This window comes from Procambarus clarkii, chromosome 92 (assembly GCF_040958095.1).
Source record: "Procambarus clarkii isolate CNS0578487 chromosome 92, FALCON_Pclarkii_2.0, whole genome shotgun sequence".
NCBI classification, from domain to species: domain Eukaryota; kingdom Metazoa; phylum Arthropoda; class Malacostraca; order Decapoda; family Cambaridae; genus Procambarus; species Procambarus clarkii.
The window spans coordinates 6,274,175-6,301,873 of record NC_091241.1 but is presented as its reverse complement, the minus strand read 5'-3'; the positions used below and the strand labels follow the sequence as shown (position 1 = coordinate 6,301,873).

Below are 27,699 nucleotides of genomic sequence, written 5' to 3'. Positions count from 1 at the left end.
TTTGTTAGAAAGATTAGAGCATTTGAGTATATACTGTGAAAGGGAAGAGTCCACAGCAACAAAGCCAGGACTCAAGTTCATGTTGGGTACATTGTTAATAAGAGCCGATTCTACAAGACGGCGTCTGTGTAGAGTAGAGGCAGGAAAGCTGCTGTTTGACTCAGCATACCAACTTAGTGGTTCCTTATGGTGAACACAAATGTAGATACTTATATATAATGTGTGTATATAGGGTAATAACACAACAAACAGTATACTTGAAGGAGGAATGTTAGTGCGTCTGGCCTTGAACCAGTGAGGGTGGAGGGAAGGAGGGAGCATGAAGTGTGTGTGGCCACCTGTTACTGTCTGTCGTCACTATACAAGACTAGTGGTTTGTTATGGTGAACACAAAGGTAGATACTTACATATAACGTCTGTATATAGCGAATACAAGCAAACACAGTATGGTGGGAGGAGAAATTTGGCGAGTGAGGAGGTTTTGAGGGAGGGAGTGGTGAGGAGTGGCTGGCTGGCAGATGTGGCCACTCATCGTTGCTTTTTGACTCGCATTATCAACTTAATGGTTCGTTATGGTGAACAAAATGTGCAGATACTTACATACAACCTGTGTATATAGGGTAATAACTGTCAAAGTATTTGTTCACTGTTTTATGAACATAATAATTGAATCCATAATATGCACACAATAATTTTGAGTACAGCGATGATTTACACATTTTATTATATAAATATATCACACTACACACTACTGAATAATATTACAGGAAAAAAAGAAGAATAAATAAATTGTAGACATTGAAATAATTAGGTAATTATATCTTTGTGGCAATCCCATGCCTGACAGCTTCGGCGAAGCAGAACTTTCCTGAAGCTTCCTGAGTCAGCGCCTCTTTTTTTGCCAGACTTCCTTGAGCTATTGCGGCCAAAATATGCCACTTAAGATTTTTTATTATTTTTCCCATGTTCAGGGAACACAAATTAACAGGTTAAGGGGGCTTATTACGGGTTTCGTAAAAATTGTTCAATTTGTTTATAAATTTATTTATGAAATGGTTATAGAAAGGGCTGCAACTGGTCCAAGTTTCAGCATCACACCCTAAACAGAAAAGGAGAAAAAAATACACAACATATTATGCAACGAATTTTCAACATTTTCAAATAATTTCATGGAACACATGTGTCAACTAAAATCATTTCTATAACACTCAGATATTAAATTAACACATAATAAAGGATTGTATTGATCAGTTTTATCAAAAAAAGTGTTTAGTGCAATAATATAATTATTCAAAGTTACCCTTCCAAAAATATGCAATATATGATGTTTATAAATTTTTATAAAATCAACAAATGGACTTTGGACTAAAATGTCTCAATAGGTTTGTAGAAGCACAAACTCTACATATAAGGTGTAATTTGCATGTAAATTGATTAATAAATGAAAGCTGAGAAACACCTTGAAGTTGTAAATTACTTTCCAGAGTAAAATAAAGATCCAAGTTCGGCCACCTGTAGCTGAGCTTGACTTCGACAGATTTCGTTCATAATTGGCACCCTTGCAGATAGGCATCCATTGAGCAAGGTGTGCAAGTTTCATGCAAATCCCTTGATAACAAACGAGAAAAAAAAATTGGCAAAAAAAAAAAAAAGAAAAAAAAAAAAAAAAAAATTTACATATAAATATATTGCACATACATATTACAATTATTACAAGAGTTTGTGCTTCTATAGCACATAGTAGACATTTTAGTTGACACATGTGTTTCCTGAGATTATTTGAGAATGTTGAACATTCGTTGCATAATACGTTGTGTATTTTTTTTCTCCTTTTCTGTTTAGGGTGTGATGGTGAAACTTGGACCAGTTGCAGCCCTTTCTATAACCATTTCATAAAAAAATTTATAAGCAAATTGAACAACTTTTAATTTATACTGATATGCCCCCTTAAGAAGAAGAAAAAATTTTTTTTTTGTTTTGCACCTGTGGGTGACAAAGGCCAAATAGGCCTTAGCAACACAAGGGTTAAAGAGTTAAGGAATGTTGGTTTGATCCCATTGTATAGCCTCAATATTTTCTAATATTCATCATGTTCTTGTGATTTCATTATACATGTACATTCTTTTATTATAGGTTGGATGGAACTGGGGAAGGGAGCAGTTCGAGCAGTGAGAGTGCAGCGGTGCCGGGACCATACCCTGGGGCGGCCAAGAAGACAGAACCTGGTAAGTAGTTAGAATGATATGAACCATATAGAAATTGTTGAAGAGTTTTGTATAATGGTGCATAATGATTAAAAATTGAGCATTAAAGATCATGGTTCATATAGACATTCAATGGGTGCTTACAGTAATGCCTAAGGCTTGCAGTTACTACTGTTAAAACATTCAATTGGACTTTTGGGGAAAATTGGCTTGGTAGGTGATCTTATTTTCTATCTTAGACAATGGAATAAAGATGGAAATGGGGGAATTTCCATGAAGTACAGTACTTAAGATCATTAGCTATACTGCACCAGTCTTTCAAAAGCTGTAACTTCTAGGCTTAGAGGTTACTCTAGGCCAGTGACTGACTCCCTTCCCAGGATGCAACCCCCCAACAGTGGCCTAACTTCTGGTGCCTATTTACTGATGGGTGAACAGAGGCATCAGGTGTAAGGAATTGTGGCCAAATATCTCTTACTTTGAAAGAAAACTGCTCCAGTGGTTGATCCCTCATGCATAGAACTACAGTATTGATTATAGTCTGTCATTAAAAAAAAAAATTGCAAACCCTTGAAGTACACAGTACCATTATTAGGGGATATGTGCATAAATATCAAAGATATTTAAAAAGAAGCAATAGGTTTAAATGTTTGGAATTGCCTGAAGAGATAAAACTATTTGGAAAAAATGTTGCAAAACATGAATTGCCTAAAACATGCATTCAAAATAGTTTCACATTGTAATTCACCATAAGTTGGAAAGTTGCCCATATATATGATTTCAAAGTACAGTAATGACAACCTTATAGTATGAGCATATTTTGTGAATAAAATTATGCTTTGATTAAAGGTGCTAATTTTCCATATGTAATGAAACCTATGGAGCACTGTAGGGTAATCCAATGTCAGCAGGTGCAACCTGTCCTCACACTAGGCTGTTTAAAGTAGCGGCCGTCCTCCTCAGACGCTTTCATTAATGTTAACATGCAGTACTGTGTATTAAAAATTGGTTTCTCATATATAAATTAATATTATACAAAAAATTCTATGTATAGTTAAGCATAGGTTAAGTTAGGTGTTTAGGTTCTGTTTGCAATTATTTGTATTTGAAGTATGTGGGTGAAGCATTTCAAAATTTCAAATTTCAAATTCAAATGCAAATGTTTATTCAGGTAAAAGTACATACATAGAGGATGAGTACAAAGATAATGTTGGATTTATAAATAGAGCTAATATAAACAATTCATAAAGCTAATATGCACAGCATTTCAGGCAAGGATTTATAGAAGCCTTGCCCGAGCATATATAAAATTGTGGTTCGAATAGAGGACATGAGCGAAGCACTTGTTCTGAAAGTGTTCGGACGTCATCAGTTGTCATGTGTAAACCGTTTTTCATTTATAAACGGGGTTTGGCAGCTGTATTAACAAGCTTGGATCTTTGTATGTGAGGACGGGTTGGCAGGTGACCCCGACACGGGTTTATAGGTTCAAGGATGTCGAGGGACTGTAGGTGACCCCGGCACAGGTTCGTATTGATATCCAAACCACACGCCACAAAATGAAGAAACGACGACGTTTCTTAATTTTCTGGTGCGTGGTTTGGATATCATATCTTCATTCGTGTTATTGTGACCGATTGTCTACACAGGTTTATAGTTCCAAAGATTGGAACTGCAGGTCAGCTGACACTGGTTTATAATGTAGATGAATAGTGCAATACTTTTGAAAATATTAAGATTAGATGGCTATAATAAAAATAGAACATTGATAATTATACTTGTGATAATTATACGTGTGAAACTCCTTTTTAAATAAGTGATTAAACTTCTGTATCTAGTCAGTCACCGATGCCAAGTGGCCAGCACGAAGAAATTCACAAGCGTAAACTTTCTTAAACAAGTTTCCAGAAGCAAGTTTCGAAGTGTAGGTGGTGCATGTGTAGCAGTTAAAACCATTAATTAATATGTGAGGTTTAAGCCCTTTCCTGCTCCTTGTCTTTGATATATGGAGTAGGTTATGCATGCCCTGCTGGCATGCTAGGATTGTCTCGTACAGGGAAGGAAAACTGCAAGCCTTGAGGTGCATCGATTTGATACACTATAGACTGCATACGAGGACAGTATGGTTACACTATAGTATATTGCAAACTATATAGGATCATGGTTATTTGGTGGCTTGTAGTAATTCCTTTATCATCTAGACCAGACTTTTACCTGTGACTAGTAAATTTATAGGCTTCAGTGTTTTCTCATTTTCATACGATTAGTATAGTGTGTACATTTTTTTTTAAATGACTGAAGGTAAGTTATGTGAATAATTTTGAGCCTGTATAAAATAGATAAAGCAATGCATGTAATTTGAAAAGGAGTGAAAGAAAAAAAGAAAGTTGGGGTTAAGATGTATGAAAGATGTTTCAGATTAGGAAGTCACTAATATAATTTGATGTGTAAATCAGATTTTCTGAACTACAGTATAACTGTCCTGGTCTTAAAGTCCATACTGATGGGCCAGCTGATGGGTTTGGGTCTGTACAGTATAGATACCTGTGAATCAACCTTGCCCTCCTCTTGCCATTATGTAAGAGAAGATTGTGACACACAAGAAACGAAAGGTGTGGTACTAAATCAAGAATTGTTACAGTATGCTTGCCAGCCCTCACCTTTGGCAGTGAATTATGGATTGAAATGGGTAAGACTATAATTTAGGTTGTTAAATTGCTTAGGGGTTTATTAATGTGTGGGGAAGGAATGCACATTAAACATTGAGAGAATAGGTCAGGGATGTCAGGTGTGGGGAAGTGTCATTAGGAATACTCGACAGCAATTTGTGATGGCAATTGATTTATTTGCTACATGTTTATATTTAAAAGAATATTTTTCCTTATAAAAATTTCAGTTAAAATACTTTATGCACAAACAAGTGTACTGTCATATGTATTGACATTTTTCCAACCCATCCTCCTCTTTTGAAAGTACTTTTTGTAACTATATGGTCGATCGTAGCAACATGCAGTTATGGAGCCTTAGTAAACCACTTTTGTAATATTTGTTATCGAGTCTGGAAAACAAAAAATACAACCCAAACCTAAACATACCTAGGCCTAGCACTGCGCATATATGTACTATATTAGGCCTCAGATAGCATCTACTTTCTTGTGGTCCAACACTACATTATTGTACTTTTGACCACATAGTTACTAACAGTACAGACCTGTACTTTAATTTTAGAGGAATGGGCTGCATTTTTCATATTGATCCAACTTGGTTGCTCCATAAGGCAAAGTTCTTCCTGATCTCATTGGAAAGGATTATAGACAGCTCAGGCCAATATTCTGCACCAGCACAGCAGGGATCTTCTCAACATCCCTACGAAATGGTCCAGTACTGGTGCTTGGGAGGCACTGAAGAAATAATTGGTCCAGTCCAGAATGACATCTGAAAGGTTCATTCATAATCACTCAAAGCTCTTCTGTACTTGGCATTGCAGGGATCGTCATCATCGTCATCATCGTCATCATCGTCGTCATCATCGTCATCGTCATCATCATTATCATCATCGTCATCATCATCGTCATCATCATCATCATCATCATCATCATCCATCATCATCATCCATCATCATCCATCATCATCATCATCATCATCATCATCATCATCGTCGTCCACCAAGCAATGCTTTCATTAACTGCTAGTTGACCCATCAGACACCCCAGACCACTGCCAGGTAACAGTGCTGACATCAACCAAGGGTTTCCTCAACTTGAATCTCGTATTATTTGTGACTGGTTTCCAGGTCAGTCGAGGCTGGCAGGGTCCAGAATACAATGAAGTGACTTTTTATCATGAGAAACTTGGTTTCACTGAACAGCTGATTTCTGACGCTTAGGAAAGTTTCTTGTGTGGGTTTACAAGTTGTGTGTGTGTGTGTGTGCTGTTTTTTTTTATAACCACTTAACTGCGCCAACCAAGTATTCTCGGTCGGCAGGAAACTGCGCCAACCGAGAAAACTATTTTTGATTTTTTGGTACCAATTCTAAATGTGTACGAGGTTGATTGTGTACAAAATGGACTCTTAGGACCTCCAGTGAAAGGCAGCCATCTTGGAAAAAATTCCCAGAATGCCCTAGGGCTGCTGGCTGGGTTAGAACTGAATGAGCAACCATGGGTGGCACACGCACCTCTGGCTCCCAAACACCTGTCCGACGCGGTGTTGAAATATAACGCTCTGTCGGTGAAATTCAAACCTTGTTTGAAGAACATGAGGTTCGTAATATTGGTGAAGCTAGGCACAATAAGGACCTAACACAAAAGTCTGATGCAAGTGATACAGCACCTATGAGGACGATACAGGGAGCGTATCCAGTTGTAGCTCTGAGCGTCACCCTTGCAATCCTATGCTATCTCCAATTTATTTAGATGATACATAGATGAATCGTTTTCTGCATTCAGTGATGATGCATCTGATACAAGTAGCATAGATGAACAGTGTTAGCGGCTTCCATGGTGGTGTTTTCCATAGATATTTTCAAGAACACCTGAATCTCTTCCTAACTGATGGACACTCTTTGAGGCTAGCTGAATCTCTGTCTGACTGAAGGACACTTTTGAGGCAAGCTGAATCTCTTCCTGTGTGGGACCATACAAAGCGATCTTTTCAAGACTACCTTACAAATTGATCTTTTCCTATAATCTTTTCAATACTACCTTATGCTTTACAAGCTTGGCTACATACAACCTACAAGTACTAAAGCCAAGGGTGTACGTGAGTGCGTTATTTGCAAGCACACAGAATGAAGAAACAGGAAGCAAAAATTTATCTGTACCTGGTGCACTGAGAGCGAAGTCGTGCTGTGTACTATTGGCTACTTCGTTGATTATTACCCGCTTCCGAAGTACTGTGTAATACAGTGTGTTACTGTGTAAATAGTGTGTGAAGCTGTACATATTGTAATTTTAGTGAATTTTTAACAGGTAATATTGCGACAATAAACATTTATTGTGGACACATTACTGACACATGTATCACAGTTCCATGGAACATTATGAACGTTATACTGTATACATATTGTAAAGGACATAAGTATGCATCATATACGATAAAAAACAAAAACAAATAAAACTGCATTGGAAATACATAAAACAAATATTTGAAAATACATTTGTGGCAACACCCGGTGCTTGAATGGCCCGCACGACCGTGTCTGGGTGATTCACGCATGGGCGACCAGGCCCTGATGACGTCACAGTGCACCTTGTCCACGTCCTCACAGCCAAAGTAAGTGGAATTTGGTATTTATTTTTACATAAAACAGACAGCTATACAATGGTATCACAGTTACCATTGTATAGTTATCCATTGTATAGTTATACCATTGCACAGTTATCCATTATATAAAGGAAAACTATGGAACAGAAAGCTATACAAGTTCCAAGGGGTTGTCATAGCCAGGGGGTGGTAATGGGGGACGAGCTCCCATGACCTATAAAATGCTCCTATACGGCATGCATCTCCAATAGCCTCTGACAACCAAGTCCAACTCCTGGCCTGCACGGGTGGCCAGGAGTTGGTCAAGATGTGTTGGACCAACCGGGCTGTGATGGGTATGTGGGCTGAGGGCTGCTGCAAGCAACAGCCTGGTGGACCAAACGCTCACAAGTCAAGTCTGGCCTCGGGCCGGGCTTGGGGAGGAGAAGAACTCCCAGAACACCATCAAGCAGGTCCGTCAGTTAAGAAGAGATTCAGCTATTCTTGAAAATATCTACGAAAAAGACCACCATGGAAGCCGCGAACACTGTTCATGTATGCTACTTGTATCGGATGCATCATCACTGAACGCAGAAAACGATTCATCTATGAATCATCTATATAAATAGGAGATGCCATAGGTGGGCAAGAGTGACGCTCAGAGCTACAACTGGATACGCTCACTGTCTTGCATCCGACCTTTGTGTTAGGTCCTTATTGCGCCTAGCTTCACCAATATCTTGACCCTTATGTTCTTCAAACAATAAGGTCTAAATTTCACCGACAGAGCACAATCTTTCAACACCGTGTCGGACAGGTGTTTGGGAGCCAGAGGTACGTGCGCCACCTATGGTTGCTCACTCAGTACTAACCCAGCCAGAGCCCTAGCCTTTCATATTTGTTATAGTAAAAGGTTCGTTTGGTGTTCAGCAGGTAGGCTGCTCCATGTTTCCCCCTCCCCCCCAAAAAAAAAAATGAAAAGTAAAAGAACCAGTTGAAACAGTTTGAAAAACAGACAAATGCTATAAAGGTTCGTTCAGTGTTTGGTGGGTAGGAGTCTCCATTATGACAATCTTTCTTTGTTTCAAATGGTTTCAATTTGTTTTGTATTTTTCATTTATTTTTCAATAATGGAGCAGCCTATCCGCCAAACACTGAACGAACCTTTATGGCATTTGTCCGTTTTTCAAATTGTTTCAATTTTTTTTCCCCCGAACACCGAACGAACCTTTTTGACATTTGTTCTTTTTTTTTTAAATTTCATTTCTTTTTTTCTACAAAAAAGTCAATGCTTTGCAACATCACAGCAGTCACGCCCTTTACATCCCTGCATACATCATTAGCATCTTTAAAAAAAAATACTTTGTTTGCATCGTCGGAGGCGTCCGAGAATGTGCGAGAAGCAGTGCGACTCCACCATGTGGTGTTGTCATTATTCAAACAAGTGCTCGCCAAACGAGATAAATTGTCGGCGATCGGGGCGCTCGTTACCCAAGATGCTCGTCAATTGAGGCGCTCGTCACTCGAAGTTCTACTGTATTTAATCATGACGTACAAATGTTTTATCATTATCAATCTTAAACCAAAGTGATGAATTCTGCATATCTAGCTTAAATGTTCGTAATAACCTAATGCATGTGTTAAGAAGAAAATTTTTATTTTCTCTAGGATGGGAAAGTGTTGAAATATAGAACCAGATAGTCATGACTTACTGTTTAAATATACAAGTATAGTGACCAAGGAGAGACTAAGAGCTGATAGATTTCTATGCTCTACTTGATGTTTCTCTACATTGCTGCCAAAACTGTGGGCTCTACTTGGTCTAGCTATACAAATAGAAAATACCAACTTAAAAAGCACATTCAGTAAATCCAGTAAGAAGCTGATCTTACGATCAGCTCAAAATTGGTTGAATATTAGAGATGTTTGAGCAACCTGTCCTCTTGCAAAGAATGTTGCATTTTGATCATATGCCTTACATAAGGCCAAAAATCATCGTACTGTACTAGAAAATGGCAGCGGCTCGCGAAAGTGACATACTATCTTGTTTTCTGTTTTGGGGCCTCTGGTAGGTTAGGAGAAGACGCTTTAATTTGACCGTTTTCTTGACGTTGGGAAACCTTAGGAGGACGGGCTGGTTTGAGAACATTCAATTGTGTACAGTACAGGTATTTTTCTGTGTTTGATTTTTAACCTTAACAGCTTGCCCATTACATTTCTAACTGCACATCGGCTAGTCTCTTAACTGATGGGTTTGGGAATAGGAGTGGAGCTAAGTAAACTGTTACCATTGTATTAACTGCTTTAATTTTGAGAAGAACGCATCTTTTCGGAAATTTATCCTGTATCCTATAATCTTGGCTCATAAAATAGACCAGTTTGCTTTTGTTCTATACTGTTCTTTTCAGTTAACAAAATGTAAATACAGTATTGTAAAAAAAATAATTCTTGCAATTCAAGAATGGTGTACCTGGATTTGCTAATACTGTTTATAGGAGTATTTGGTTAGGATGGAAAATTTTATAAATTGCTATGGGTATGTTTAAATATTTCACTAGGCTTCATAGTGACCTACTATGGTTAAGTGTTTAAGTGAAATAATTGACTGGGAGAAAATACTTTGGATTAATATAGGCATGGTGTAATGTGTGATTGGCATAACAAATAATTCAGAACTTAAGATTGATTTAGTTGTATTGAAAGTCACTCAAGTGAGGATTAGTGTTAATTCCCATTAGGACATACAGTATTAGGAATGCTATTCAGGATGCTTATCCCTCCCACTGACCCCCAATGGTCCCTGGCAGTGAACACGACGGGAGGCAGCTATGCGGGAGTGGTGAGGGGGCCTTCTGCTGGAGTCATGACAGGTAGTACAACAGCCAACACACTTCTGTCACGCACCCAGGGTAAATGATCAAATGTCAGCAGGTCGTATTTTGGTTTGAGGGCCTTTGGGAGAATTCTCTTGCAGCTTGTGCTTACTTTTTTGTTTAATCATTTAGTTATTTGTTACACCTGTTTTGGTTTCACTGACAAGGGTGTGTATGCTATTCATAAAAGTTAGCTTATTTGACCTGGTCCAGCTGTATCATTTACCCATCCCATATTGATCGGGCATCGTAGCGCTCCTGATAATGTTAAATCTTCACATTGTTTGTCTAAAGGTTCTTAGTGCTGCTCATATTGTCCAGCAAATTGTTCAGGATGCATGATCTGGACAGCTGAGTATTATGCTGCTTTGTGGCACATTTTCACTAACTTTGAGGGATATTAAGCTTTCCCTTTAATTCTGGACGTTACATTACCGGAATATTAAACGACTAAACTGTCATTTTACTCTACGTATTTGATTTAAAACCAAAGATTTGAGTGTGAGGGGTAAGATTATATTATCAATAGGTGTATTACAATAAACATTTATAGGATTTACTGTAATGCATGGGTGGTATAATTTGATGAAGTTGCAAAACTTATTTGAGCTTAATGAGGCATATTTCAGATACAAAAATATAACCTGCTTCCTTCATGATCGGATCATTTCCTGCTTCTCTCATGGTCAGATCATGGCCCGTCATTTCCTTCATGGTCAGATCATATCCTGTTCCTTCGTGGTCAGATCCATACCCTGCTTCCTTTGTGGTCAGACCCATACCCTGCTTCCTTTGTGGTCAGACCCATACCCTGCTTCCTTTGTGGTCAGACCCATACCCTGCTTCCTTTGTGGTCAGACCCATACCCTGCTTCCTTTGTGGTCAGACCCATACCCTGCTTCCTTTGTGGTCAGACCCATACCCTGCTTCCTTCGTGGTCAGACCCATGCCCTGCTTCCTCCGTGGTCAGATCATGCCCTGCTTCCTCCGTGGTCAGATCATGCCCTGCTTCCTCCGTGGTCAGATCATGCCCTGCTTCTTCCGTGGTCAGATCATGCCCTGCTTCCTCCGTGGTCAGATCATGCCCTGCTTCCTTCGTGGTCAGATCATGCTCTGCTTCCTTCGTGGTCAGATCATGCCCTGCTTCCTCCGTGATCAGATCATGCCCTGCTTCCTTCGTGGTTGGATCATACCCCGTATTATTCGTCGGCGGATCATGCCTCGCTTCCTTCGTGGTTGGATCCTGCCCCGCTTCCTTCGTGGTCGGATCATCTAACGATTGGTGTGTATAAAGATTAAAGGGTTGCATAACATTTTGAATAACAGGAGCATTGGGTGCATGTAAGCAGAATTACATTAGAATGTATGCAGTTAATAAAAATATGAAGGAAACCATAAGTAATTGGGTAATAATACAGTAGTGTGGAGAGCGGTATAGATACAAACAGAGGGTTAGAGTAAAGGGGTGTGTGGTCTAGATGGTCTCTGGAAAGTGTATTGAAGTAATCTGAAGATGTGTTCCATTTAGTGCAATTAATATTACTTTTGTTTAGTATAAAATAATTGTTTCTCGGTAGATTATTAGATGGAATATTTCCACTAGTTATTGCAGTATGTTGTAAAGTATGTTGTGTGTGTTCAGTAGTAGTGGTATGGCTTAGAATTGTATCTATATCATCATAATTTCCCATGTTTCCAGTAGTGGCTATAGTTTTATCTTTTTTTTACCTAGTCCCTAATTCACAATTGAGTTTTGGCTCTCTACTCATTGCACACTTGTTACCATACTCAATACAATAAGTCTTGGTAATGTTTCTCTCCGTTGACCAGACCATATACTAGAAGGTGAAGGGACGACGACGTTTCGAGAATGTCATCGACATTCTCGATATTGACATCGAGTCTCACGATCAACTTGAGAATGGTCCAGGACGGACCGAAACGTCATTGTCCCTTCACCTTCTAGTGTGTGGTCTGGTCAACGTACTTTAGCCACGTTATTGTTTCTCTCCCTGTTCTTTATGCCGTCAACCTCTATTATTGGTGCTTGTAGCTCCTTCCATGTTATTTATATTCTATGTTTTAGAAATCTGCTCTTCATTCCTGGCTTTATTGGCTCAAAGTCCAATTTCAATGGTACTCATAGCTTTGTCATTGGTTCCCATGGTACTAAACTGTGGTACTTCAAGCATAATAATGACACCATATTTTTATGCCTATTATGCATTAGTCTAGTATCAATGGTTCCCCTCCCCCCTGCATTCAGTGTTTGCTCTGCTAATGATTGTGTCTGTGTAACACCCTTGATGTTCACAGTATCATAGCTACCTGTTCCAAGATAGTTAAAAACCACGTCTGATATGTTGAAATGTTAAGTACAGTATATTAATGCCCTGTTGTATTGCTGAATTTGAACACTAAGCATCAGTGTAATAATCATCATAGTATTAAGCTCATTTTTATTATTATTATTATAATTTAATTTCATACTATAATCCCAAGAAAAAGCCTCAGTGGTGGTCGTGTACCCTTATGCACAAGGCCTTCTGTACCCTTCTGTAGATTGTACTTCATCTCAATCAGGTAATGGCAAATACTCTGTGGTTCCTTTAGGGAACTTTTAGGGATTAGGGAAGTTCTTAAAATTTTATGAGGTACTGTATATAAAGGACTGCTCGGAAGGTATTATTTTTTTCTTTTCTTTTATAGTAAAGTCTGACCACAGAAAGTTATGCTTTGACAGTGGCAGTGTTTCAGCAGAATGAAACTTGTGTGTCTTGAGTATGATGGTAATGAAGCAAGGACAACCATTTGATAACTTTTGACAGTTGAGGAAAACATATTAGAATTTTGAGTTTACATTCACCAAAGTATATGGCTGGTGTAATTACCTATGTGTAGTTATAGGACGAGAGCAACGCTTTTGGTTTCCCGTTTTCCTAATACTGGTACTGTCATGGGATGCTTTGAAATTACTGACTGTTTTGGCATCCACCACCACCACCACCACATTTGATGTGTTCCAACTGTCTACGACTTGCAAAAGTGAACTCTACAAAGTTTCTTGGCAGCTTTGTTTCCTATGTTTGAATCTGTGACCGCTTGTTTAAGTTTTCAAGATTTCGGCTGTGTAAATTTTGTCATCCTATTATCATTTTGTATGTACAGTACTGTAATGATCATATCACCTCTCGTCTATCTTCTAGCTGAGATCAGTCACCGCCACAGTTGGTTAAGCAGGTCATTTCTTTGAATGTGGCCTAGCTCACCTCTGATTTACCTACAACCCAGTTGTTCCTCTCACATACCTTAACTTATCCTGGATTTTTTGGGTAACCTGATCAGAATGTTGATGTTTGGAGCCTGCATGCCTGCCGATCATTTAACTCCTTTAGGAACCTGTCTTTTTCTCTCTTGAATACTTCAAATTTTCTGACAATATGTAATCTTTTATTTGCTGATAGAAGCTGGAACTGTTAACCATCAGATGTTGAGTGTTCATTATGCTTAAGGCATCCTTCCTTTCTACTGGGATTATTCCACACCTGTTTGTCACTTGTTTTTAGTTATCTTATGGGGCAGATTAAGCAGGTAGAGTAGCCCCAAAAGACTCCAGAGATGCTTTGTTTTTCTGTATGCTTGGCACCTGTTGGCATTAGCCCTGCTCTGTGCAAGCCTCTGACTCGGATAGGTTGCAATGAGGTGTTCATTAGTAAAGCTTGTTTATCTTAACGCAAGGGATCTTCCACGCTTTCATATTAGCTTTAATATATGATGTCCACAATGTTTAGGGTCCTCTGCTTTCATAATCCCCATTTACCGTGTTTTGGGGCTCTGTTTTTCCTGGCATCAGTTGTGAGGACCAACTTCACCAGTGGTTCGCTTCCTGGACGTTGTTGAGGCAACTTGAGTGACTCGTATCTTGAGGCAGGACTTCACATTGGCAGGGATTTAATTGATCTTATTCCTAAGCCTCATAATATTTAATTACAGTACTGTCTATGGTTGGCAATAAAAGTTATATTGGTCCACTTCAAATCTTGCCATCTGAACTATCTTACCAGGAATATACAAAAAATGAATACATCTTGAGATTATCTTGATAATTTCGGGACTTAGCGTCCCTGTGGCCCAGTCCTCGACCATGCCTTCCTTTTGTTATACACCCTCAGGTAGCAGCCCGTAGCAGCTGTCTAACTCCCAGGTACCTGTTTACTGCTAGGTAACAGGAGCATCAGGGTGAAAGAAACTCTGCCCATTTGCTTCTGCCTCCACCAGGGATCGAACCCAGAACCTCAGGACTTCGAATCCAAAGCACTGTCCACTCAGCTGTCAGGCCCCTTATTTTTGTATAATTTGCCCCAAACATTGGCAATATTTTGTACTACAACCTAGTTATTCCTGCCTTTTTTCCCAGATACTCCCGCTGTTTATCCAGTTTTGCACCACCATTTGTCCAGTTATGTCTGCTGCTAACCCGACCACTCCCAGTTTACTTGCAAATGATGAATGAAAATTCATTTAGATTACCCAAAGATTAAGGGTACCAAAATTCAGATTACCGATCTAATAGTTTTTATTTTTCCCACTACATTGGAAGGCTTAAATAATCGTGTCTCCTTTGGGTGGGTGTGTACAAAGTTGAATTATGGACATGAGTTATACATGCCTTGTAAGTGCAAAGATGATTGTTTTGGTTTTCTTCAGTTCATGACTGTTTTTGCATGCGTTCATTAAGAAAGCAAATTTTGGTGATGACCAGCTGAAGCCATTCTCCCAACATGGGGTGTCGCCTGGGTTAGTCGATTTTCTCACATTCGGAAGGATTTGTTTACCTCACATCTTTGCTGTTCAAGGTTTCATGGTTAAATCCAGGCAGTTCCGAGTCTGAATCTTGTGCTTGCAAACAGCTACCCAAACATGGGTAGCTGTTTGTATTTTTTTTTTGCTTTTTGTCCCTAATAGTCACTCCAGCATGCCTTTTATTGGCAGCACTTGCTCTTCAATGTTTGATACAGAATGAAGGTATGCTGCTCCTACTTCTCTAAAGACCAAACTTGCAGCCTAGGGCATTTTTCTAGGACTTAGTTGTTCCATAATTCTTGGACCCCCCATGCACCTAAGAAGAAATGCATGTATAGCCAACATTTTGTGTTCATTATTTTGTAGATAATCACGTTGGGAAAAGGAATAGGGCAAAACAAATGCTCTACATTCCATGGTTTAGCTATGCTGTAGAATGTGCCCTGTTTTGGTTGTTGGAGAGCTGGGCAGCTTGTGGTGTTCAGATGGCCGTTCAGATTCAGATGGCCACCTGGGTGTGATACCAGGTGATAGTGCTCACTATTTCTACAAAATTTATTTTATATATTTTTTATATTTTCCACAACTACATACATGTGAATGCACAGTTAAATGGCTCTAGTTTTTCTCCATGGAACACCACACGTACCTTGAGAGGGAGTGGCATCACGTTTTCTCCAGTATTATCCATGCTAAGCTTAGGTGTGTGTGTTCCCATACATCTATCAGGGTACACCTTTTTCCAGTTTGCTTTTCTATGGTGCTTCAGTTGGGATCCCAGCTTTTTTTGTGGTGTGACATTTGTCTGTGACCTTGTCCCTTCTTGGGTAGATGTGTACTTTTGTGCATTACTCTGGTGTTCCAGAGCCATTTTTGAGTCATTCTTCTCTTCTTTGGCTATTTCTGGGATGCCTTGGCTTTCTTGCATTTCCTTTTGTCAAATGGACCAGGTTTCCTGGTTGTGTTCTCTTTGTGGAGTCGCCTATCAGGTATACGACAGTCTTTCCCTTGTATTCTTTCTTGATATTTGGTCTTGGCTTCATTTTGTGCTTAGCCTTCCCGGCTTGGTGCTTTCTTTGATAATTACTTACTTTATTTTGTGCTCTGGTGTTTGCATTCTCAGTTTTCTACTCCACTGATCCACACTATTCCTGGAAAAGTACCCTCAACTCATTGGAAGAATACCTCTGATATCTAAAAGTGTTCCAGTCACTGGGAAGGTTGGGAATGAATCTCCCAGACCTCGTTTGTTCTTTCGTCTCGAAGTCGGTGTTTTCATTCCCTGCATGAGGTTCTGGTTGGATCAACTACAGTAATTCATCCATCTAGATATTAATTCTATGGGAACCTAAATATCTATTTTGTAACAGATATAGTTTTACAACGCTTTAATTTTGTAACCACTGATCAGTGTGAGCAACACATTGGTCGGTAAGGATGGATAATACAAATTTGTTCAGTGTATGTCAAGTTTTGTGGAGGCCACCACGAGCCAAGTCTTTCATCGCCACCTCCCCAAGTGTTCTGTATCCTAGGTTTCCTTCAGGTGCCTATGCATTTAGCCTATGTACTTTTGTATTAAAAAAATTGCATACAGTATCTGTTACCACATTTAGCTTTGTAAATGGAACCATCCTGTAGGGACTTGTATTTTGCTTTTGTGTTATATGTACATTTTTGGTCTTTAAATTATAGACAATATCAGTAGGTAACATGTCCTCCGAGTACTGGATTTGTATAGTGCTGTGATGAGGAAATAGCATAAGTATTCAAAGTTAGTTGAGCAGAGCACAGAGTGCTCTGAACAATGTAGACAAACAGTTATTTAGAAATGGTCTACTTTCAACATTGTGTTTATCTACATACTGTATTCAGACTTAATTTTATATACAGTATTATTTAATAAGGTTTTCAAAGATATTTGTATATTTGCATGTTAAAATGCATTGGCTAAGGGGTTAGCTTTCTACTATAAATAATTAAACTTTAATTACTTAAATTAAGAAATATGAATAATTTGCAATATGGGGTTTACATTCACAGGACAAGATTGTGTCTACTCAAGATTGTGTCTATCTGTATGAATGTATGCTGAATATTGTCTTTGAAAACTTAAACAAATGTGCATGTAGTAAATTTGATGGTAGACACACTGGAAAGAGTGATCGATTGATTCTGCATATGTGTGTTCTTGTGGTATATATAGTATGGCATCCCCCAGCAAGCTTGTAGATGGGACTAAATTTAACTGTAGAACATAGTTACAACTTGCTTGTATAAAGGCTTTAGTAAGTAGAGCTTGATTAATATGTCTCTTATATGATCTCTCATTGTTTTAATCTACCTGGGTGATTCATTTATTGGAATGATGTGTATCCTTTGAGATTCTTATGAAGTTATATACATCCATTGAGTTTACATATATATATAGTGCACATGAAACACAAATTAGATTATTCTTGACAACTGAAAGGATTGTGAATTCATGATTTAAATGTCAGCATTTTAACTCTTACATAATTCTTAATTTATTTTGTGTTTTTTGCTGCTGTTGTGAGCTTCATTTTATCAAGAATTCAAATAAAGAATTTGTACAATACTGTGATAACTGCAAATTGGAGTCAACATAAAATCTAGCTGAATATAAATGAAATTTACTGTAATGCAAGACAATAAAACAACATTTATTAGTTTGGAATAATAGTTTTGGCTTTGTCAGTCAAATTTAAATTAAGAATTTAAATGCAAATTTGTACTTTTTCAAAATATACTTTGCTATAATAGAAAAACATAATTTCAGCAAATTTATATTGAAACTAATTTTCTCTATCCTTTTGAAAGTCAATGTACAAGGCACTTATTTCATTTTTCATTGGAAAAAGTTATTAATATTTACTGTCAAACAAAGCCTATAAATTCATTCCTGATATATATATATATAGACAATTCTTGGCAGAGGAATTAAAATTGTGAATTAGGTGTATTATATAATTTTCCTGAGAGACTAACACTTGTTGTCTGTGTGTGATAGTAAGGCTTATACAATTTGATCTCTCGCTCTCAACTTTCTTTGCTCCGTCATTCACCCTTTCTTCCTCCATTGGCCCCCTCCCCCTTCCACGGTGCAGGGAACAGTGCTCCAATGATCCAGTGGCCAGTTGAGCATGGATTGTGATGTCATGGTGAGGGGACCTTTGTACACGATCTGCAGGTACGTGGGGAGCGTGGTACCTGCTTCCCTCTCCTGCCGGCTGTGGTGGTGCACCTTTTAGATTTGTCTGCAAACAAATTTACAGGGGGAGGGTGTATCATTAATGTGCATGTTGTGTGGTTTCTGGAACATCATTGCTACTACTCCCTTTCCCACTTTGCTTTTGCAAGTTTTGCAGCATCATGGATGTTTTGGTGGACTTGGAGGTCAACATTCAACAAGAGCAAAGCAGCACCAACATTGGTGCTGCTTTCTCAAACTTGTTAAAGAGTATGACAGTGTTCTCCAAAGTAGTGTTCTGAGCTCAATTATTTTTTTTGGTTGCCCTGAATGGTCTCCCTTCCTCCCTTTTTCCCTGGAATATTCTCAGCCCTTTATGTTGATGATCTCGCCCTCTGCTATTATAGTGATGATTTATCTTCCCTCCCACATTAGCTCCAGCTTGAGAGCAATGACATGTTGTCTTGGTCCACCAATTGTGGCTTCAAGTTTTCAATAACTAAGACTACTGCTATAACTTGAAGTATGTCATCCATCATCCCCTGTTGCTAATCTTTGGTAATTGGCTTGTGTATAAAGATACTGCCAAACTTTAGGGGCTGATCTTTGATACCTATTCGTCTTGCTCACCCCATATCACTCATCTCGGAGTTGAATGCTCAAAGGCCCTTATCTTAGTTTTGTCCCATATTTCCTCAGTGGCTGGTAAACACACTCCTCTATTTGTACTCATTTCCTGCCCAGAGCTTGTGTGTTGAAAGCAGTGTTCTGTCTCTACAGGATCACTCTGATCGATACTACCTTCACTACCTTATGCTGTCCCTGCAACATCCTCACTCATGCTTTTGCTATGGTTTGACCATTTCTCCTCGGGACACACTTGTTCACTCTCGCCACCTTTTTTCCTGCAAGGGTGGCTCATTTGCAAGATTCTCTGTTTGCATTAGCAATATCTTCCCCCATGATGGTCCTGCTTTGCTCACATGGAAAGTCCCACTGGTGAATTTTTTTTTTTTTTTTCTTCTTCTTCTTGCAGTTTTGAGAAGCCTTTCCTTGAACATATCCCTTCTCAGATTTTGTTGCTTTATTCACTGATGGGTTCAAGTCTGCTGACAATGTTGGCTACTCTGTTGTTTTTCTTGACCGAACCTATATGTGCTGTCAACCCCTGGAGGCTTGCGTCTTCACGGCAGAACTTTATGCCATTTTGTATGCTCTTCCTCGGCTATTTTCTCTACATCACCATTTCTTTATGGTTGATTCCGAGTGCCCTCATGGCACTGGAGTCTTTGAACCCTTTGCATCTTGTGGTGACTAAAATCCAGTACTGGCTGTTTCTTATTTGTAGCAGGTATAAGACAGTTGAATTTTGCTGGATTCCCAGCCATACTGCAGTTCCCTAAAATGAACTTGCCGCCGCCGACGCTAGGGAGGCTACTCGTACTCGCAATGTTTCCCAGAAAGGAGTTTCCTATTCAGACTTCTGCCCCATCATTCATGCATGTATTCCCAACAGTTGGCAGGGTCATTGGGCTGGCATTGCAGGCAATAAACTGCATGCTTTTAGTTATGACCATTTCCCTTGGCCTTTTTCCTGTCACTGTAATAGGTGTTGATAGGCAGCTCAGGCTAGGTTGTGTATTGGTTACACCTGCTTGACTCATGGTCACTTAAAGGAACAACGTCCTGCTCCTTTTTGTCCTAACTGTTGTCCTACTTAGTCTTGTACCTCTTTGTCGATTACCTTGATTTTCAACGTGTTAGTGTCTTGCTTTCCTGATGTTCCTAGAAGTCAGTCGTCTCATTAACATCCTCAGTGATTCCAATAACTTTGACATTGTTCACTTTGTCCTTCTGTTCTCGTATTGGCATCTTGAATGATATTTAGCTCCGCTTGACCTTGTGACTTTGACAGTGTTACATAGTCTTCTTGGTCTTGTAAACTTCTTTGATAATTACAGTGCTTAGTCCTGAGGCCCTGCAATGCCACAAGACTGTCCACTTGAGTTTGGGCCACCCTCCTGTGGGGACCAAACCAAGATCATAAGCCTATTATCCCTTTAAGTGGAATGGTTGAAGAGCTCCCACCATGGGTTTTGACAGGCAATTATGGCTTCTTGACTGAAGTCTTGCCTATAGTTTATGAACCCTTTGCATAGGGGAAATTCTCAATCATAAAATGTTAAATGACAAGTCGATAATGATTGTGTATTTACATGGAGCCAGAGGTATTTGGTTAGTTATTCGACACATTTTCCCCTCTCGTATTCCCTCTACCTCGCCTCATCCCATCTCTCCTGCCCCTTCTCCCCTCTATATCTTATTGCTAACAAATTTATTTCCTTCCTGGCTGTACATTGACACTTTTCAGTGGTTTTAGTTTTGTGTATTAGGTACAGTATACTATATATAGATAAAACACCGCAAAAATCACACACAACTATGCATACACACACGAAAACACATTGATTTGTATCGGAACTTGAATGAGAAATATATAAATTTTGTTGGTTTTTCTTGTCTTTACAGAGGCAGATAAGTTGAGCGAAATGGCTGCAGCTTGCGAATCACCTCCAAAGAGTGTCCTTAAGTTTGATGATGACTCCGAGTTTCCTCCAGTGTAAAGAGTGCAGCTGAGCTGGTTGGACTTGTCATTTATCCTAGATTATTTCCTCTTGTAAGGCTATATTTTTTGAGGTTGGGAGGGCAATTTGTTTTCAGAATTCTATACTACAACCAAATGTTTGGAAGAGTATTGGCCTAGATAATTTGTAATACTGTAAATGCTGAATGTTGGATGTATAAGAAGTGCTTTTAGCTCTTTGTAATGTTATTTTGTTCATTAGCACATCACTACAGGGCTTTTATCATATACAGTATATGGAAAGGCAAATGATGGGGGGAGGAGGAAGTTTTTCTGGACAGTACTAACAGCTTTTGAAGTGCAAGGTTTGATCGTGAAATTTTAGGCCGAATGTATTCTTAACCTTTAGACAGCGGTTATGGAGAAATGGTCTTATGAAAAAAAAAAATAATAAATAATTTTTCATTATAGAATTATTAATTTGTATGCAGAATGTAAGAACATGAAAATAAGTTAATATATATCGTTCTACTGGGTGGAGGCGCTCTGCAAGGTTGTGTCTGGCACTTGTCAACGCCTGGTGCTCGACTATGCTAACGCTTCCTGTTTTATCCTCCGATGTTTTACCGATTATTTTATCACTTGTTTTTCTTTATATACGTCCACAGAGCTTTTATATCCATATTTGCATCATGCATGTAAAACCCAGACAATAATTGTTTCAATCATCATATAACGATGACTGCATTTCCCGAGTGACATTCATGACGATAACTGCATTTGTGCCATGAAATGGTTGCAGGATTTTGTTTCTGGGCCAAAGTAAACTCCAATTACATCCACATAGACTTATTACTGTATATCCATATTTGCATCATACATGTAAAACCCAGATAATAATTTTTTAAATCATCATTTGATAACCACATTACCCTGTGAATCAACAGTTGAAGATAATCGCTGTCTAAGGGTTAATCTGTGTAAATTGAAGAAAGTGGTAATTAGTTTTCTTGAGTTATCTTGAGTTTGGTGGAACACTTGGAACTAAAGGTACATATGATGATTAATGATAAAGAATTTAAACTTATTTTTCTTGCTCAAGATAGATCGTTTCTTTGTGCATTGGTATGATAATTATTGTTATTATGTTATATTTATTATTATTGTTAGTTAAATCTCTTGTGGTGATAGTATTTGTCATCTTTATACAATATTCACAGAAATGATTATGTACAGGTACTAAGTTGGAGACTTGCCATATCACCTCTTGTAATCTTTTCAATCTTTTCAAAATTTGTTTGTCAAGAAATTATTGTGAACATAGCTATATCGTGAAGTTCTCTAGGAAAGTTGGGCTGCATTATTTGGTACTGTACTAGTAACTATTATGTTATGGTCCCTAGTGAAGTGGTATAATTTGCAACATGGCAACAAAGAGTTTGTTGGTCATAGCATTGAAGGTTATTAGTTGTCCTCAGACTATCCTTCAGTGTCAAGCTATGTTTTTCCTTTGAATAATTTTTTTAAATGTTCTGACTGGAGCCAAGAAACGGATGCAAGTTTAGACAAGAGGCGACTGTACCAGCTACATTAAATCACCAGTAGTAAGAGCCAGTTGGCAAGTTTCTTTTGGTCTTGTGGATACTGCCTATATTACTATAAAGCAAATGAAAGATCAAGAATATTACAACAATTAGAAAGTGCAGTACTTAATTAATATTTATATACTGCTTGTAATGCATTGTAACATTATCTTTCCTGCCTCTTGGTCGTAATTTGGGAGTTTTATTTTTATTTGGATAATTCAGTAATTTTCAGTCGTGCCCAAGTCATAATTTGCACTAGCACATTTAAAAATGAAAAATAATTAAATTTACTTTACAAGTGCTAGTGTGGTACTGTATGTGGATACTATTAGATGCAGGCAGCCCAGCAAATACTGTAGTGTTTATTAAAAGTGGATATGAATAAGTGTTGTTATTTTCATGTTTAGTCTTGGTTGCTGTAGCACGAGCACTAATTCTCACCGCCATGCCAGTGCTGTTCATACTCGGCAGTACATAAATGTTGTGCAAGATATTGGAATTATCACTACATACCATAACCTTGGAGCAGAACTAGTGATTAATATTTAGCCTTACCAGACGAACAGTACTGTCTCGGCTTTCACTATTTTAGACACTGGTTTTTTTGTGTGCTCTTTGTTGCAGTAGCTCACAGTAGTTTTTCAATTATTCTACTTTATCCTGTATTATGATTTGTCATAATGCAAGCAGAGGACATACGTTATATTTGTCAGTGACCTCTTCAAACTACGGTATTTTATTTATTCAAAAGGCACTTTAGCAGTGAAGAGGCTAGCAGTGTCTTTTTTTTTTAGTACTGTACTGGATTCTGTGTTTCACAGTGATGAATGAGCTATATATATTTTTAAATATGTAGACAAATCAGTAATAATGTAGAATAAATTATTGCAGGAATTTATTTCACTGAAATTTTCAGTTACAGCACGTTCATTAGTAGGGTAGGTTATTTACTGGGTCTTACCGGCAAGCTGGGCATGTGCCAGACACTCGACATGGTGCCGTTGGTAATAAACTTGTATAGTCTAGCCAATGTCAATCAAAGTTGGATAACTGGACTAATATGATAATTTGGGGTAAGGTAAGACTTTCACTGCTCTGTATATATATACATTAAAGTTTTGTTGTTTTTTATATGTAAATTGCATATTTATTGGGGCAATGTCTCATTGTATCACTTGGCTGGATGGAAATGTTACTTGTCCTCAATATACTGCTTTTTGGGGGGAAGGGGACGGAAACAAATTATTTACCGGTAACTATTGATAGCAAAATCAAATCCAACCTTTTTCTCCGTGTCTTGAGTAGTAGTTATGATAAGCTAATTTTAATCGGTTTAGATTTTGTTAAAGGTCAAATGTGGCAGTTGCTTGCTATTGATATAATGGTGTTTATCAATGCTTGCCACTCATAATTCTCTGATTTATAATGATTACTGTGTGTATTATGGCACTTCATGCATGGCAAAGCCTTTTAGCTGAAATGTGAGTATAGGTATGTGGATTTAAATTATGAAAAGGAGTTTGGACCCATGGCTGTACTTTGAGATTTTGACCATACTGTAAGCACATGCTGTATATACAAGGTTGCACAGAGCACTTCACTCATAACCAGGTTTCAGTGATCTCTTCATTTTGTCATTTATGATATATATATTGACTGTAAATCTCATACAGGATATTATTGTGGGAGACATTATCTTTTAACACACTGATTTCATATTACTATGTGTGTGCATATATTACAAGGCTGGAATTTTTGTAATAGATTAATATAAGTATAATATTCAAAATAGTCAAGGTGAGGTAAGGGTGCAAAAGACAGTGTATTGATGGGAATACAATGGCCCTTTTTTATTTTTTTTAAATGCATGTTCATACTGTACATTGTTCACCACTCTAAGGCAAATTAATAATTTAAAAGGATGGACTGGCATTTTTATTATGTCTTCCACTATTGGAAGATGCAATTTTCACCATGCGAGACAATTTATCTCCTCTGGGAGCTTAAAACATGAGAGTAACCAGCATTGCATATTCGGGAGTAACGCTCGGTATAGTTCGGCTTCTTTGTCTTGAAAGCAGGCCGTCATTCCTGTGTCGGAGCATCATTCCTCTGGCACAGCATTGGAGCAGCTATGCAGGCTTTATATACAATATTATGCATCAACTATACTTTTGATTCTAAGAAATAAGTTTGCTGTTTAAGGCAAAAGCAGTGCAATGAGTAACAGTTTCTAGCTTAATTGGTCAGCTGCTGCTGCAGTGAACAACACAAAATGTAATACAAAAACTAGTGTTTGATATTGAGTGTGCAGCATTTAAAAATGAATTGTATTTAACAATAGTGACTGAACATTTCCAATAACTTTTACCCTAGTGTAAAATCTACAAATTTCATTTAATAAGTTTAGTTTTCAGTTGGTATTATTCAAGTTTGCAAAGAGTATTTACATTTATGAGCAGAAAGCAATGTTACTGTTTTGTAAATTACTTTATGGTATTTGAAAGTATGTTTTTTGTAGTCTGATGTATGAAAGTGGTTGTTTTCTGCAAGTACTACATGCTCCATATAAATACAGTGCATAGTGTGAATTTTGACAATTATTTGAGGTTTCCTTCTGGCAGTTACGATATTTTAAGAGATTGTGCTGGTTAATTTGATGGTGTTGAAGTGTCGGCTTCATGTACTCTGTTAGAATGAACGGACACTCGAGGAGACAAACTGAAAGATGAATATTAATAATTGCTTCTAGCCATTTAGAGTGCAACTCTCATGGTGGGTTTGGTCTTCAGATGTAGAATTTCATTCATCATTGTTGTGTTCATGTAAAGTTTGTCTTTTTATTGATAACCCTAGTACAATAATACTGTACCATAAATACCAGTAGATCAAGTTCACCATTTCTCTCATTAAGACATTATCAATAAATTATGAATAGTCTTTGATACACTATTTGTTAATCAAGTTATCAGGATTCTTGACCAAAATATAGCATAGGTTATGAGAATATTAAAGATGCTTACAGAATTATGTTGCCATTTCTTTAATTTGTATATTGAGAGTACTAAATCTCTGCTTTGCCATGAAACTGTCCTGAGAAACCAGAGCAAATATTTTGCATGGCTTTTATTTGATTATAATTTTAATACACACTGTATGCTGAAAACATTTATTGTAAGATGGAAAAATTTTTGTTTTTGTATTCTCCGCTCTTGGTATCTTGTAAACCAAATTTGCCGTGTTACTAAGTAATGAATGAGAAAAAACATGCATCCATCAAATTATTAACTGTTCTACCTTAATTTTGAATGAGTGGAAAGTTCTTAATTCAGTATTTATAATAGTGCCTGGGATAAAGGTTATAATTATAAATATATAATTCACTAAATTGCATACCTTGTAGTTGAGGGTAGTTAATCTGGTCTGGAATAATTTGTTCCATAAATGCCAGACATTATATTTAGTTCATCATCAGTCATGATTTCTCTCGGCTCAAGACTGTTATGGATCACAGAAGCAAATTAAATAATTAACCTTGATGCTGTAGGTACCAAGTCTTGTCAGTAAAACATTGATTTTATAGTCATGACTGAAGTAAGAGATTAGTTCTGGGAAGCTCAATTTGTGTATCCCAGTCTATAAATTCCTTCTCCAGTGAAAGGAGTTAATTTGAGTGAATAGATCGGGAGGAGAGTCAAATTCTGCAACATGGAAAAATAATCATTTGCTAGAGATGCTATAGAACATCACAAGGAATTATTATTCCCCCCCCCCCTGTATCCGTCTCATATTTTCCTCCTACCACCCTCCCTTCACTGATCAGTACAGAAAACTAACTATGGCTCCAGGGGATGGTATGCAAGACAGTGGACAAGTGGTGTAAGTTGCAAGTTGGCTTGGCTGCCATGTGTGTGATCATGTGTGAGAAGATAATGATACTGTAGTCATTATGACTCACCACACCAAGATCAATACTATAAAATTTGTTTCTGCTTCTCCAGGGGGGGAAGGGGGGGGGTGGTCTTTCATGTTCATAATGATCGCGTGCAAATGTAACATTCATAACCTTGCCAGCCCTTTGTGGGTAAGGTTCGACATTCTCAATGAATCTTGTAACGAGTTTCACTTTGATGGTTATTGTGGAAAATACTTAGTTATATAACTAGAATTAATGTTTGACAAATATTTTTAACAAGGTTTTTCTGTAGCCTAGAATCATAGCCAACATCTTTGTTAACACCTTGACAGTAGCGTAAATAATTATTTATTAAGTATGGGATTAATATGCTTTGCAACCATACTTCATTTTAGTGTCTTAATTAAGGATTGCCTGCATTTTATATGTATATATTGTATATTAATATTTACTGTTTATATATATATATATATATATACACCAGTAATGTATATACATATATACTTTTTTTTTAACCACAAATAGCAGTTTGGTACCGGCAAATACTTCCATAAATATTGAATTTTAAAAAGTTCTTTGACTCGAGTGCATTCATTATCTGTTATTTATAGCAATGCCTTGGTACTATTGTTGTGTATAATATAGGCATCCTTCAAGGTGTTACCCAAGACCATTGGCCATGTACTTGTTGCAATGAGCTGCCTCATTGACATCTTGAGAGTTGTGTAAATGTTTGCAGAAAAAAATTATTTTTTTGTACAGTTTTCTTTAGTGTTTTGTAGATGAATTTATATATTAATTATATATACTATACTAGATACATGTCCAATTGCAAAAAAAAAAAAGAATCTAATGCAGAGTAAATGTTAGTGTAGATATATATGCTGTTGCAGTGGACATCTTGAAGAATATATGAGAAATGCGGCTTACGAATGGTAAATACTAGAACTTTACCTGTTGTTGTTTTACCATTTATAACACAAAATAAATATAAATATTTGACAGTTCAGAAGTCTTATTAATTAGTGTAAAGGTGCTAAACCTTACAATATAAACCTGTTGATTTATATAATAACCAAATTTTACTGGTGATGCTTCCCCTTCCTTTCCAGCTCATTGTCGTCATGAGGGGCTTGGTGGGCGGCTGCTGGGGTACTTGCCTAATTGTGCTTGCGGGGGTTGAGCTTTGGCTCTTTGGTCCCGCCTCTCAACTGTCAGTCATTTGGTGTACAGAGTCCTGAGCCTACTGGGCTCTATCATATCTACATTTGAAACTG

General features: G+C 37.8%; 1 protein-coding gene across 5 annotated transcripts in view; it reads left to right on the top strand.

The window, feature by feature from the left end:
• Atg18a (Autophagy-related 18a) overlaps positions 1–27,426 on the top strand; it is a 47,885-nt gene extending 20,459 nt beyond the window's left edge. The window contains exons 9-12 of one of the 5 annotated variants that reach the window (XM_045769984.2): positions 2,134–2,225; positions 10,257–10,319; positions 11,482–11,604; positions 20,866–27,426. In XM_045769984.2, the coding sequence (XP_045625940.2) occupies positions 2,134–2,225; positions 10,257–10,319; positions 11,482–11,604; positions 20,866–20,960 (373 nt within the window). In that variant the 3' untranslated portion in view covers positions 20,961–27,426. Of the gene's footprint in view, positions 1–2,133; positions 2,226–10,256; positions 10,359–11,481; positions 11,605–20,865 lie in introns of all 5 variants that reach the window. The other 4 variants (XM_045769985.2, XM_045769987.2, XM_045769986.2 and 1 more) reach the window with 4 other exon arrangements.
• Positions 27,427–27,699: the final 273 nt, after the last annotated feature.